The 12,692-nt window shown below is 51.9% G+C and overlaps 1 protein-coding gene across 6 annotated transcripts in view; it reads right to left on the reverse strand.

The window, feature by feature from the left end:
* Positions 1–4,812: 4,812 nt before the first annotated feature.
* Positions 4,813–12,692, reverse strand: part of ATP7B (ATPase copper transporting beta) — a 74,221-nt gene continuing 66,341 nt past the window's right edge. For 5 of the 6 annotated variants that reach the window (XM_086329197.1, XM_086329200.1, XM_086329198.1 and 2 more), the window contains 6 exons: positions 11,814–11,957; positions 10,932–11,074; positions 9,373–9,576; positions 9,160–9,277; positions 7,750–7,852; positions 4,813–7,002 (listed from right to left, as the gene is read on the reverse strand). In XM_086329197.1, coding sequence (XP_086185323.1) covers positions 6,729–7,002; positions 7,750–7,852; positions 9,160–9,277; positions 9,373–9,576; positions 10,932–11,074; positions 11,814–11,957 — 986 coding nt within the window. In that variant the 3' untranslated portion in view covers positions 4,813–6,728. Of the gene's footprint in view, positions 7,003–7,749; positions 7,853–9,159; positions 9,278–9,372; positions 9,577–10,931; positions 11,075–11,715; positions 11,958–12,625; position 12,692 lie in introns of those variants that run through there. The other variant, XM_086329201.1, reaches the window with a different exon arrangement.

The raw sequence follows: 12,692 nt of genomic DNA on the forward strand, positions 1-12,692 counted from the left end.
TAACCCAGGGATCAGACCCGGGTCTCCTGCACTGCAGGCAAATTCTTTACTGTCTGAGTCACCAGGGAAGCCCATTCATACCTATTAATGGATTAACTAAAGGGGAGGGAGGCAAGAGAAGGGGAGGGAGTGGGGAAGGAAGGAAGGAAAAAGGAAAGGAAGGAGAGAAGGAAAGAAGGAGGCAGGCCATAGAAGTCTCCATCAAGGTCAGGATCAAAGGACTAGGTAGCCAGTGGCACTATTTTGTGGAAATACAGGTATGAAGTTGGCAGAGAGGACTCCATGAGGCATTTTAATCATGATTTATATGCCTGGGGTCAAAGAACACCCTCTCAGCGTGCATTATACTCAGTGGAAAAATAGAGTTGTCTCTATTTTACACTAGTACTTAAACAGACTTCTCATAAAAGCCAATTAAAGACTAACTTGGATAGTTTTTCAGGTGAAGTGAAACTACATTGTCTTAAACCAGCTAAGCCTAGACAGAAAAAAGACAAGACTTTGTCAATTTAAAAAAATAAAAGAGCCATTTATCTTACCAGCAGAATGAGTTTAGCCAGAGGAATTTTAATTTGGGAATGCAGTGGACAGCTAGGAGATCAAACCAATCGATCCTAAAGGTAGTCAACCCTCAATATTCATTGCAAGGACTGATGCTGAAGCTGAAGCTCCAATACTTTGGTCACCTGATGCAAAGAACAGACTCTTTGGAAAAGACCCTGATGCTGGGAAAGATTGAGGGCGGGAGGAGAAGCGGGTAATAAAGGATGAGATAGTGGGATGGCATCACCAACTCAATGGACATGAGTTTGAGCAAATTCTGGGAGATGATAGGGGACAGACAGGCCTGGTGTGCTGCAGTCCATGGGGTCACAAAGAGTTGGACACGACTTAGTGACTGAACAACAGTGATGCAGCTTTGGCAGGCCACAGGCAAATCCAGACAAGAGAGCTTGCTTTTATGGAGGAGAGGAGGGAGCTGGGAGGGGCACGAGAGGTCAGGCAGCTGGCAAAGGGGTAGGACTGGCCCCGGGAAAGATTCCAAACATTGTGCAGGAGGGGAAGCCAGCTCAGAGAAAATGGGACTGAAAGAGAAGGACTCCCTCCCTCCAGCAGGCTAGACTCAGAACCACACACTAGGCTGCTGTGTCTGCCAGACCTGGGGCAGGGGAGGCTAGTTTGGAGAAAGAAAGACAGAAGGAGGCTCTGGGGAGTCGCAGTAGTCATGTACAGATGTCAGAGGTCACTGTTGAGTCATCCCACCGTGTGTGTGTGCTCAGCCGTATCTGACTCTTTGCAAGCCCACGGACTGTAACCTGCCAGGCTCCTCCATCCGTGGAATTTTCCAGACAAGAACACTGGAATGGGTTGCCATTTCCTACTCTAGGGCATTTTCCCTTCCCAGGGATCAAACACCAGTCTCCTCTGGCTCCATAGCAGGCTCCATTAGCACCACCTGAGAAGCCCTATATTCTGCACAGCTAAGTGCAAATTTGAGGAGGCGCTGAAACTCTGGGCTGCAAGGACAGATATAAACACATCATGTTGTTGTTCAGTGGATAAGTTGTGTCTGACTACTTATGACCCCATGGACTGCAGCACGCCAGGCTTCTCTGTCCTCCACAATCTCCTGGAGTTTGCTCAAATTCACGTCCATCGAGTGAGTGATGCTATCCAACCATGTTATCCTCTGCCACCACTGGAGAGCCACCCAGTGCCAGGGCTGAACTCCACCCTCACATTCTGACCCATCGCCTACATTTTCAATAAGATGATGCTTAGTTTGAGTTTCCAGATAGATCCAAAACAAAACAAAACAAATGATCAAGAGAATTGGGTCTCTGGCTGCAGACTAAGTTGTTTTGGTCAGAGAGACACCTGGTGGCCCTCGAGAGAAACCACACGGTCCTGCCAAAGGACACTTGCCCCAAGCACGGCACCAAGGAATGGCGGAAGAAACCCAGCTCCTTCTGCTATAGAGAGTACCCAGAGTCACCTTTGCAGGGAGGGGGTGGGCCAGAGGGGCACACGGAACTAGGGCTTTGTGGCTGGAGGGAGTGGGTTCAAACATCCACCTGGATTCTGTGTCCTGGACAGTCAGCTTGACTGTTGAAATGGGCAGGGAGGTAAAGAGCTCCTAAGGCCACTGTGAGGGCCAGCTGAGCTGGTAGTGACGGACTCGATGGTGGCACCCACGGTATTTGAATGTTGCTTGTCCCCTGACCTTACCGGGACCCGGTAAGGGATCAGTTTCACAACAGGTCCTTCCCGGGACCCCTACAGCCACTGTGCTCAGATGGTTACAATGTGATCAGGGAGCTGGGACCCCCATGGGCAGGCAGGCTTTGCTCCCTTAGTGTCCCAGCGCTGTCCACCCACAAAGCACACCCCTCAAGACATCACGTCCATGGGGTTTCCTTTTGTTGGGTGGGGGTATTATGACAGCCTCTTCCCCGCTTTGATAAATTTGTACACGCTTACATTATTCCTATAAGCGGTTTCATGTTTATATCAGCAAGAAATAATCACCATTTCCTTTTTGGAGGGAAAAAACGTTAAATTTGCATCAGTTCTTATTTTCATTTAGCCTTTGGATGGCCTTCCATCAGTTTGGGTTTTCCATCTTTTTGAGTAGAGTAAAAAGACTCTGGGATTTCACAGCATTATTTAACGCTCTCATGTTCTATCCTGTAATTTCAGCCTCTGTCATTGTCTTTACACAAAGGAATATGGCAGACAAGCAGACATCTCGCTCTGGAAGGAACCCAAACAGTGGTGTTCATGTCTCTGCCCAAGCTAAGGTTGAAAACGAAGAAAGGAGGTGGTTTCATTCCTAAGAACTCCACAATTCTTTCCAACACCCACTCAGCTTTCCCACACATCAAGGTAATCTGAAAGGGAAACTGAGGGTCAGCAAGAGTGGTTCCTGAAAGCATTTCTTTGTATGTGCACCCCTCATCTTTTTTCAAAACAAAAGATGCAGTGATAAAAAAGGTTGTCTGTGTATAAAACTTTATTAACTCGGCAAGAATTTTATATGTATTAGGGAACTTATCTGCTGATATATCATTAGGAATTTTTCAAAGCAAAAAAAAAAAAATCCTATAATTCAAATAACCTTTTTCTAATTCACCTATTTGATTGGCTGATTTGGGCTTATGATGGATATTCTTAAAATAAAGGTCATTTTGGGACTTATCTGGTGGTCCAGTGGTTGAGAATCTGCCTTCCAATGCAGCGTATGCAGGTTCAGTGTCTGGTTGGAAACTAAGACCCCACATGCTGCAGGGCAAGAGCCCACATACCACGAAGATAGAAAGCCTGAAAGATCTGATGCAGCCAAAAATAAATACACAAAATTAAAAAAATTAAAAAGTCATTTTCATTATTCCATCTTAAGCTAGCAGAACAATTTGGGAACAGAACCATATTTTGACATGTAAATTTCCAGGTGCCATTTAAGAAAAAAAGAAAAACTAGAATCATTACATTCATTTAATAGGTGATCCTATCACAGTCTTTCACTTATCTCTCCCTGGTGCTCAGATGGTAAAGAATCTGCCTGCAAGGTAGAAGACCTCAGTTTGATCCCTGGGTCAGGAAGATCCCCTGGAGAAGGAAGTGGCAACCCACTCCAGTATTCCTGCCTGGGAAATATCATGGACAGAGGAGCCTGGTGGGCTACAGTTAACGGTGTCGCAAAGAGTTGGACACGACGGAGCAACTAACAAATGTTAATAGAGATCCTTTCATAATTTTTCACTGAGGTCTTAAAGACTGAAAAGTTTTCAGGAATGGACAGATGTTATGATTTATTCTGGTGCATGTGGAATTCTATCAGGCAAATTTGCTCAAGTTTTAGAGGACAATCTGTTTTCTAAAGGAATGGACTCCCTTGTTCAGGTGGTATCAACCTTCCCTTTCCACAATGGGACGTGCATACGACAGGAATTCCCACAGCTGGGGCATCCAGAAGAGGGGCCCGGCACACCTGGCATGAAGTCCTAAGGGCGCAGGAGGGCACTTAGCACAGCCCGCGCGTGACTCTCCGGCTGTGCCTCCCACTGAGCCCCAAGACCATCACCTCGAGGGGGAGCTCTCCCCATCCGATGAAGGATTAAGTCACCAGCACGCCCACGAAACCCACAACCGGTGTGTGTGAAGCTACTACTGTGTCAGTGACAACTGCACAACGTCTACTTCCCTCTTAAGGTGACCACACACCCGTTAGCCTGGGTAGTCCCAGTTTAGGCCAGTTTCCCTGGTGTAATTATTAGTAGCACCTCCTTTCACTCTTGAAAGTGTCCTGGTTTGGATGATGAATGACACCGTGGCTTCACCTCTAGGTATGGCTCACTCAGGACACCCCCACCCACCCCAGGATCTCTCCAGAGCCTTCCCAGCAGAGCGCTTTGTTCCAGACTTTTCTACCCCCGCCCACCTCACTCCTTCAGGACCAAGGATCCCAAAACATCACCCTCCTGACGAAGATGTGTGCATCAGAGAACAGCCTTTTGTAGATAATCACCCTCAACCAGCATCTGATGGGGTAACGTAGTCCGTGTCTGAACCTGCGGCACTGACACTCTGAGGGAGTGCTTCCCTGAGCTCTCCCCACAGACCACAGAGGCAGGCACTGAGGGAGGGGCTTACACAGTGCTGGGATGGCCCAACATGGGGCTCTGGCCACCCCCCGCCCATCTCTGCCCCCAAAAAGGCACCAAGCAAAACCAGCACCTCAGTTCTCCCCAAAGATGGCGCCACACCAGCCCATACACACTTCCCTCTCACACAGAGCCGGGCACAGGCAGGTTTTTAAATGAATAAAAAAAATGAAATTTTATTCTAAATATAGCATGGAATGTTTTTGAAATAGGAATTCTTCTTTCCTGACCAAAAAAACGAACAACAACAAAACATTCCTGACACTTTTTGAACATCTAAAAGGTTATCTTCTGTACAATTATATAAATATCTCCATGTCCCTATACACATAACATTCAGGGTCCTAAAAGCTTTTTGAAAAATTGATTACAATTGGATTCTTTAGATGATTAGCCTCTTGGAGGGAAACAGGAAACATTCCCTGAGCAGCAGCTGGGAACAGAGAAAGGACACAACTGAGAACATAAGCAGGACAGGGCTGGGGAAGGAAGACTGGAAGCAAAACCACACCTCTACCCTGCACACGGATTTTAAAGGATAAGATGCTGCACAGACTCAATTATATGCAAATGGGAAGGAGCTATCTGAAGGCAATGTGACATGACCTAGCAGTCACATTTCAAGCCAGTTCAGTGAATACGTCACCTGGCAGCTTTGTTCTTCCAGGAACAAGGGACTTTTCCTTGTTGCTTCTTATCAAACAAAATATTGACGGTAGAGCCAAATTAAAGAAAAGACTTCAGGGCCCGTGGATGTGAATTCAGATTCCTGCTCTGGCATGCACACTGGCTGTGTGATCCTTGGTGGGATTTCTAGCCTCTCTGAGCCTGTTTCCCGCCTGTGAAATGTGGACAATATTCTATCTACTTCGCTAGTTCATTGTGAATATTAGAGGTAAGCGATAAAAAGTGCTTATATCCCCCTAAAAAATAACTGACAATAACTAACTAAAGTGTGTGTGATAAGGGCTTCCCCCTTGAAACTGAGAACAGACTCTACTCAGTCTAAGATTTGGCTAGTATTTGCAGACTCCCACAGGCTCTGCCAATCACCACCAAGCTCGGAGTCTACCATGGGCCCACTGCTGTTGCTCTGATTATCCTGCAACCATAAAGGTCACTGATGTTAGAAACAGTTCCCTTGGGAGTGGTGGGCACCCCCTTCCTAAGGCACCAGCTCCATGCGCAGGAGTTGAAGCTTGTGGAGGGCTGGGGTGTCCTCTTACTTGGGCTGCATGGCTCTGGGGAGCACAGACCTGAACCCCAGTCGCTGTGAGGCGACTGTCACACCACAGGCCATGCAACTGAAACCCTTGAAACCAGGCAAGCAGAATCTTGAGCCACATGCCTCCCCCAGGACCCCACAGGAAGCCAAATTTCTCAAGCCTCAGGCTCTCAGACCCTCAGCCCAGCTAGGCAGCGACAGTCAGCAACCACACTGGATTGAGCGTGAGAAGCCGGGACTCTAGCGCGAAGCAGCTCGCGGGCAACCAAGACCTCTGGTCTCCGAGGAGAAGGGTGGCTCTCTGGTGGTCGTGTGGGCAGGGGTTCAGGCAGAAGCACAGGAGCCCCTTGGAGAGCAGCAGAGGGGAAGTGACGATATCAGCCCTGCCCTCAGATGACCGGGTGTCACACCCCCACCATCAAGGGCAGAGGAGGAAGAGAGGGCCCCAGCAGAAAACAAGGGGGCGCTTGAGGTACACGGTGGTCTCGGGTTCGCGATGCACGGGGGTGCTGTCAGAAACAGCCAGACCCCTAAGTTTTTATGAGCTCTGTGGAGGTGCGCAGCGAAGATGTTGGACCCGATAAGACTCGTCGTGTCACAAGTGCTAAGGCAGGGGATGCGAGGAGGGCTTGTCCCTCCTCTTCTTGAGGCCACAGCAAGGTGTCCGATGAGCCCACGAGCGTGAGCAAGCACGCCTTCTCCCGAGCCCATGGGACCCGGGGAATCGAGCCCCCCGGGTGCAGGGAAAGGGTGATCCAGAATATTCGCCCAGGCCTGGAGGGGCTCGGCCGCCTGCTGCTGCCGCTGCTGGCTGGGAGCCTCAGCCACGGGGGCGGCTTTCAGATGCCCTGCTCCTCGTCCCGGTCATTCAGGAGCAGAGACCACTTGTCGCCCCTGTCATCGGCCGCGCCACTGTGCCGGGACAGCTTGTCGGACTTGAGGGGGGACAGGGACACCTGGCTGACGTAGCTGACCTGGTCCCAGGCCGAGGCCCGCGGGGAGTCACGCCGGCGGTCGTCCATGCCGACGCGCACGCTGACCTGGGACGCGCTCAGAGGCTTCATGCTGCCGTGCGCCTGCGCCTCGTACCGCGCCAGGTCCGGCTTCCTGTAGCTGCAGGGCGGGGATCCAAGAGCGCCTGAGCCTGGACGCACAGCACCCCGCCCCCCCTTTTAATAAGCCCGATGAAGCCCCTTCATCGAGTCTTCTACTGACACGCAGTATCGAAGCCTCATGGGTTTTAAAGGAAAGGCCACTGAACTCCCAAGGCTCAGCTTTGCCTGATTTAGAAACTTCAATCCAGATGCCTGGTACATAGTATGGAGCATGCGTGCCAAGTTGCTTTAGTTGTGTCTGACTCTGCGACCCCAAGGACTGTAGCCCACCAGGCTCCCCAGTCCATGGGATTCTCCAGGCAAGAACACTGGAGAGGGTTGCCATGCCCTACTCCTGGGGATCTTCTCAACCCAGGGATCATACCCAGATCTCCTATGTCTCCTGCATTGGCAGGCGGTTCTTGACCATCAGAGCCACCTGGGAAGCCCCCTGGTACATAGTAGGCTGTTATTAACTCTTGTTAAATGAAAACATAAATAAGCATCTCTTGTATAAAAGAGAAAATGATAACAAACAGGATCCTATGACCAAATATTTACATAAACAGCCCTTGAGCAGGATAATTGGAACAAGCCACGCATGGTGACTGCTAAGCGGCAAACCACTGGCTCAAGGTGGAGGAATCATTTACATAAACACATGCTTGGCCACGCTCGGGGCCTCTGGCTGTGCCTGTGGCAGGTGTCTCCGGTGAGGGAGCGAGCCACACACCCGCCCCGGCCCAGGCCCGCCACGGGGACTCACCACTTGAGCTGCAGTGACGAGAGGACCACGGACACAGAGGAGGCCGCCATGGCCGCCGAGCCCATCCACGGCTGCAGCACAACGCCAATGGGTATGAAGACACCTGGCCGAGGGGAGGACGACACTCACGGCGTGGCCCAGGGCAGACAGCCAGGAGGGCCCAGCCTCACTGCCCACCTGATGCTGTCCTCCTCTGGGCAGCTCAGAAGCCTCCTGCTGGGTGCTGGCCACGGGCCCGTGGAGCTGAGACAGGCTGACTCAGAGCTGGGCGGTGGGGGCACCGTCGAAGGGACTGAGTCCCCAACCTGTCCAGACCTTCCTGGGACCATCCAGAGGTGGCATCACTGGTCTGGGGGAAGCTCCAGGGGACAGGGCACCTCAGGGACCCTTTGGGACAGCCATCCCGGGGCCCCTCGGAGGTGTGAGCATAGGGATAAGATGCCAATGACCACGGTCCCCATCTACATGGAAGGTCCTTCCTCGAGGATGTCAAAGCACTTGATAAGGGGTGATGAGACCAGGTTCTGAGATAGAGCCACAAGCATGGGAGGGGATGGGCTCCTGAGCCAGCTCTGGGGCAGGAAGTGCATCTACCAGAGCCAGGCTGTGGTGGAGACGCCGATCCACCGTGTGAGGCAGTGCTGACCACTCAGGCGCGACAGGGGCAGGTGCGGTGGGAAAGTCATGTTTCAGTATAGGTCTCGGGGCTTCCCTGGTGGCTCAGTGGTAAAGAACCTGCCAGCCAATGCAGGAGACATGGGCTTGATCCCTGATCTGGGAAGATCCCAATTGAAAAAAAAAAGAAAGAAAAGAAAAAAAAAGGTCTTGGCCCACATAGATGTTTTCCTTGCAGGAGGGTCTGGAACTTTTCCCTGTCTGGTGACACAAGATTCAGTGGGGGAGGGAGAGGTTAGGAAGCAGAAAACATCCATCACTTTCCATAACTATTCCTGAGTCAGGGTAAAACCTGGGCGGAATTAATTCTTAAGATAAAGTTCTAAAGCATTGGTCCCTGAGCCTAGCATGCAGCAGGTGCCCCATAACTGTTAAGAATGATGACTCTTCAGACTGTGTGTCTTAATAATGTTCTGGAAAACAAGGCCATGGTAAATAAGATCAAGCACCTTGGCCAGCTTTTCAGAGCGGCCTGAAGTGAATGGGGGCCTGGTTCCTCCCTGCAGTTTCTCATTCATCTTTCAAGCTCAGTTGTGTCCGACTCTTTGCGACTCCATGGACCATAGCATGCCAGGCCCCTCTGTCCATGGGGATTCTCCCAGCAAGAATACCGGAGTATTGACTGCCATGCCCTCTACCTTTAGATACTTACAAAGCAGAACATAAGCAAATTAACTCTTTCCAGAGGCTTCTGGCCGCAGCTGGGGTGGAGGGAACAGGGTGGTGAGGGCCTACCTGCCGCGACGGGGATCCCGATCAGGTTGTAGATCAGCGCCAGCACCAGGTTGAGCCGTATTCTCCAGACGGTCCTCCTGGAGAGGTGAATGCTGGCCACCACATCGAGCAGGTCATTCTGTGGGAGAGGACCACAGATGAGTGGTGGGTGGGGTGGGTGGGAGACCCATGACCCATGGGACAACAGGGACGGGGAGCCGCAGCCAAGCTCACCCTGATGAGGACGACGTCGGCCGCCTCGATGGCCACGTCAGTGCCCGTGCCGATGGCAATGCCCACGTCAGCCTGTGCCAGGGCTGGGGAGTCGTTCACGCCGTCACCCACCATGGCCACTCTCTTCCCCTGGTTCTGTAGCTCCTGGACCTTGGCCACCTTGTGAGAAGGCAGCACCTCCGCAAAGACTTTGTTGATGCCGACCTGGAAGGAAAGGGAAACAGCACTCGATAAAGAAGTAAGTACGCAATAACATCCGGTGTTGCCAGGGGGCAGCAGCAGGAGCAGAAACCCAGGAGCCACCCCACCCTACCCCACAGCAAGCCCTGCAGATTCCGGGGCACACAGCAAACAAGCACCCCCCACTCCCATCCCAGTGCCACCCCCACACCCCACCTTCCCAGTGCTCCTCTCCACATGCTGACCCGGTGACCTCTCCAAAGCAGCCGTCATTGGCACCTGCGGGTGGTGCCATGCTTCCTGCTTGGTCCTGCAAAGGGCTCTTCTCTTTCCCCAGCCTTGACCACCCCTGACTCAGGCCTCCCCTCCCCTGGAAGGTGTCCCTGTCTGCCAGGCTGAGGGTTAGGCTGGCAGCCCCCTGTACACAGTTTACACTCGCCTCTGGGTCACCCTCCCGACAGAACTGTGAGCTCCCGGGGGGCCATGCTCTCAATGCAGCTTAGTGAGTGCTTGCTGAATGCCCGAATGAGCTTTAACCAGGGAAAGTGGGTACTCTTAGAAGGACGGCTAAGACAGGTGCCACTGCTCCCCTCTAAGAACCAAGTCATTTTCAAAAGCAGACAGCTTTACCCACATTTCCCAAAGGGCTGGTATATAACTGCCAGGAGTCTGCACTGGAGCTGTCCCCACACAGCGGGCCAGGCAGGCAGGCAGTCATGCTGCCCTTGTGGTGCAAACTCAGAGCCAAGCACAGAGGGAGACCTGCTGGGACCCAGGAGCCAGCTGGTGTGGTGTGAGAAGAGCTGGGCGGCAAAACACTCCCTTAACATAAAGGCTGCAAGAGTGTTTATCGCAGCCCTAAAGCCGTGGTCTTTCTTCCTCACTGCAGAGTCTGGGAAGTAGAGAACACCATAACTGCTTCTCTGGGACTGCAGCGGGCCGTGCAGAAATGATAGCACCCAGGCTCCAGCGGATGTGGCCTTTGGGGCAGCAGCAAGGTGGTCCCCTGTGGGCTCGGAGCAGATCAGAGCACGTGGAGAGGAAAGCCCCGACGGAGAGAAAAGACCAGAGCAAAGCTGAGTGCTCCATGCACTGCTGCTGTTGTTGCTGAGTCGCTTAGTCGTGTGACCGACTCTTATGGCTCTATGGACTGTATCTCGCCAGGCTCCTCTGTCCATGGGATTCTCCAGGCAAGAATACTGGAGTGGGTTGCCATTTCCTTCTCCAGGGGACCTTCCCAACCCAAGGATCGAAGCTGCATCTTCTGCACTGGCAGGCCGACTCTCTACCACTGAGTCACCTTTCCTCCAACTGTTTCTGCCAGCTTAAAATCGCCTGTAATTTCCGAGCTGGGAGACACGCCAGCCCCTGGGCCGCACCTGGGTGGCGATGGCCCTGGCTGTCTTGCGGTTGTCCCCGGTGATGAGCACCACGTCCACGCCCATGCTCTTCAGCGTGTGCACGGCCAGGGCGGCCTCCTGCTTGACTGAGTCCGCAATGGCGATCATACCGCACAGCACACCTGCCAGAGACACCGTGGGTGAGCACGTGCCAGAGCCTGGGCAGCTGAGGAGCAAGGAAGACTCGGCAGCCAGGAACAGTGTCCCTAACACCATGTCACAGGCCAAAACAAAACGCCAGATCATACAACAGGATGCACAGTTTTGAATTTGCTTTTTAAACTTATATACATGTCCAGATGCACACAAAAGTCTGGAAGGACTATCAGAGAGTTGACAGAGGCTCCCTGAGGGGTGGGATAATGAGGGATATTCCATTTTTTCCCAAGTTCTTAGAATTTTCCACATTGTCTGTAAGGAACATCTATTGCTTTGTGGAGTGCCTGACTCATAATAACTCAGTAACTGTTAGCTGTTAAAACATGAGATATACAACAAATGCTCCTTAAAAAGTGACAAATGTCCAAACAGCTAGGAAATCCATCCCTCCTTTCTGTCTCTTCCTACAGAAAACACTTGTGTAGAGTTTTGTTTTTAATGACTCTAGAGACTGACACAGGAAGGTGTGCGAGAGCTGAGGCGTGATGGAGAAACGAGAGTGAATGTGTATAAGAGGCATTTTTAATTGAGTCAATTCCAGCTCTTGAGCTGAGGGGGCAGTGGGTTTAAAGGACTCGGGAGAAGGAGAAAATAGAACTAAAAATAACAGAGAGGAACTTTTTTTTTTTAAAGGAAGCCTCGATTTCTGCCTGACGTCTCCAGCTTCCCTCAAGAGCAGAGGGCAGGGGAGGGGGGCGGTACCATCGATGGCCACCAGGATGGCCGTCTGGCCCTTCGTCTCGTGGTCGGTCATGGCGTCTCGGACGTCGCTGGTAACGGTCAGGCCGTTGCGCCTCATCCATTCCCGGTTTCCGATCAGCACAGAGAAGGTCTGCGTGGCAGCATCTGCTCGAAAGAGGGTGCAGTTATTCCCACAGAGCCCAAGGTCACCGCGCTATGCTATGCTCTGCTAAGTCGCTTCAGTCATGTCTGATTCTGTGCGACCCCATAGACGGCAGCCCACCAGGCTCCCCCGTCCCTGGGATTCTCCAGGCAAGAACACTGGAGTGGGTTGCCATTTCCTTCTCCAATGGGTGAAAGAGAAAAGTGAAAGTGAAGTTGCTCAGTCATGTCCGACTCTTAGCGACCCCATGGACTGCAGCCTACCAGGCTCCTCTGTCCATAGATTTTCCAGGCAAGAGTACTGGAGTGGGGTGCCATTGCCACGGGATCCTTCTCGTAGCAAAATGTCCACTTGGTGGTTCTGGAAAAACCACAACCTGGAAAGCGCCTCTCGACACCAGCATTGAAGGACAGGGGGGAAACCAATTAGCATGCAGAACCGTGGTGTGAATTAAGGTGTGTGAAGGTGTTACAAACACATTAAATACCACGCAGTGTACCTACTGGCCTTTAGAGGTATCTGCTGCCGTTTCTACAGGGATTAGAGCAGTTAATTATGTGTTCGGCACCAAAAGCAAGAATTGACTAGACTCCTCTCTGGCTCAGTACAGATGATGCAAGGTGAACCAGCCAACCAGCAGCCCATGTGTGTGAAACACTGTGAGGCTCACCTCCTAAAAGGCCAGGCGAGCCCTGCACCTGTCACTTCAACTCAGACGACACTGACAGGCAGGTCCC

Source organism: Bos grunniens, chromosome 12 (genome assembly GCF_055505025.1).
Source record: "Bos grunniens cultivar Pamir isolate PY7600 chromosome 12, Bosgru_T2T1.0, whole genome shotgun sequence".
Taxonomy (NCBI): Eukaryota; Metazoa; Chordata; class Mammalia; order Artiodactyla; family Bovidae; genus Bos; species Bos grunniens.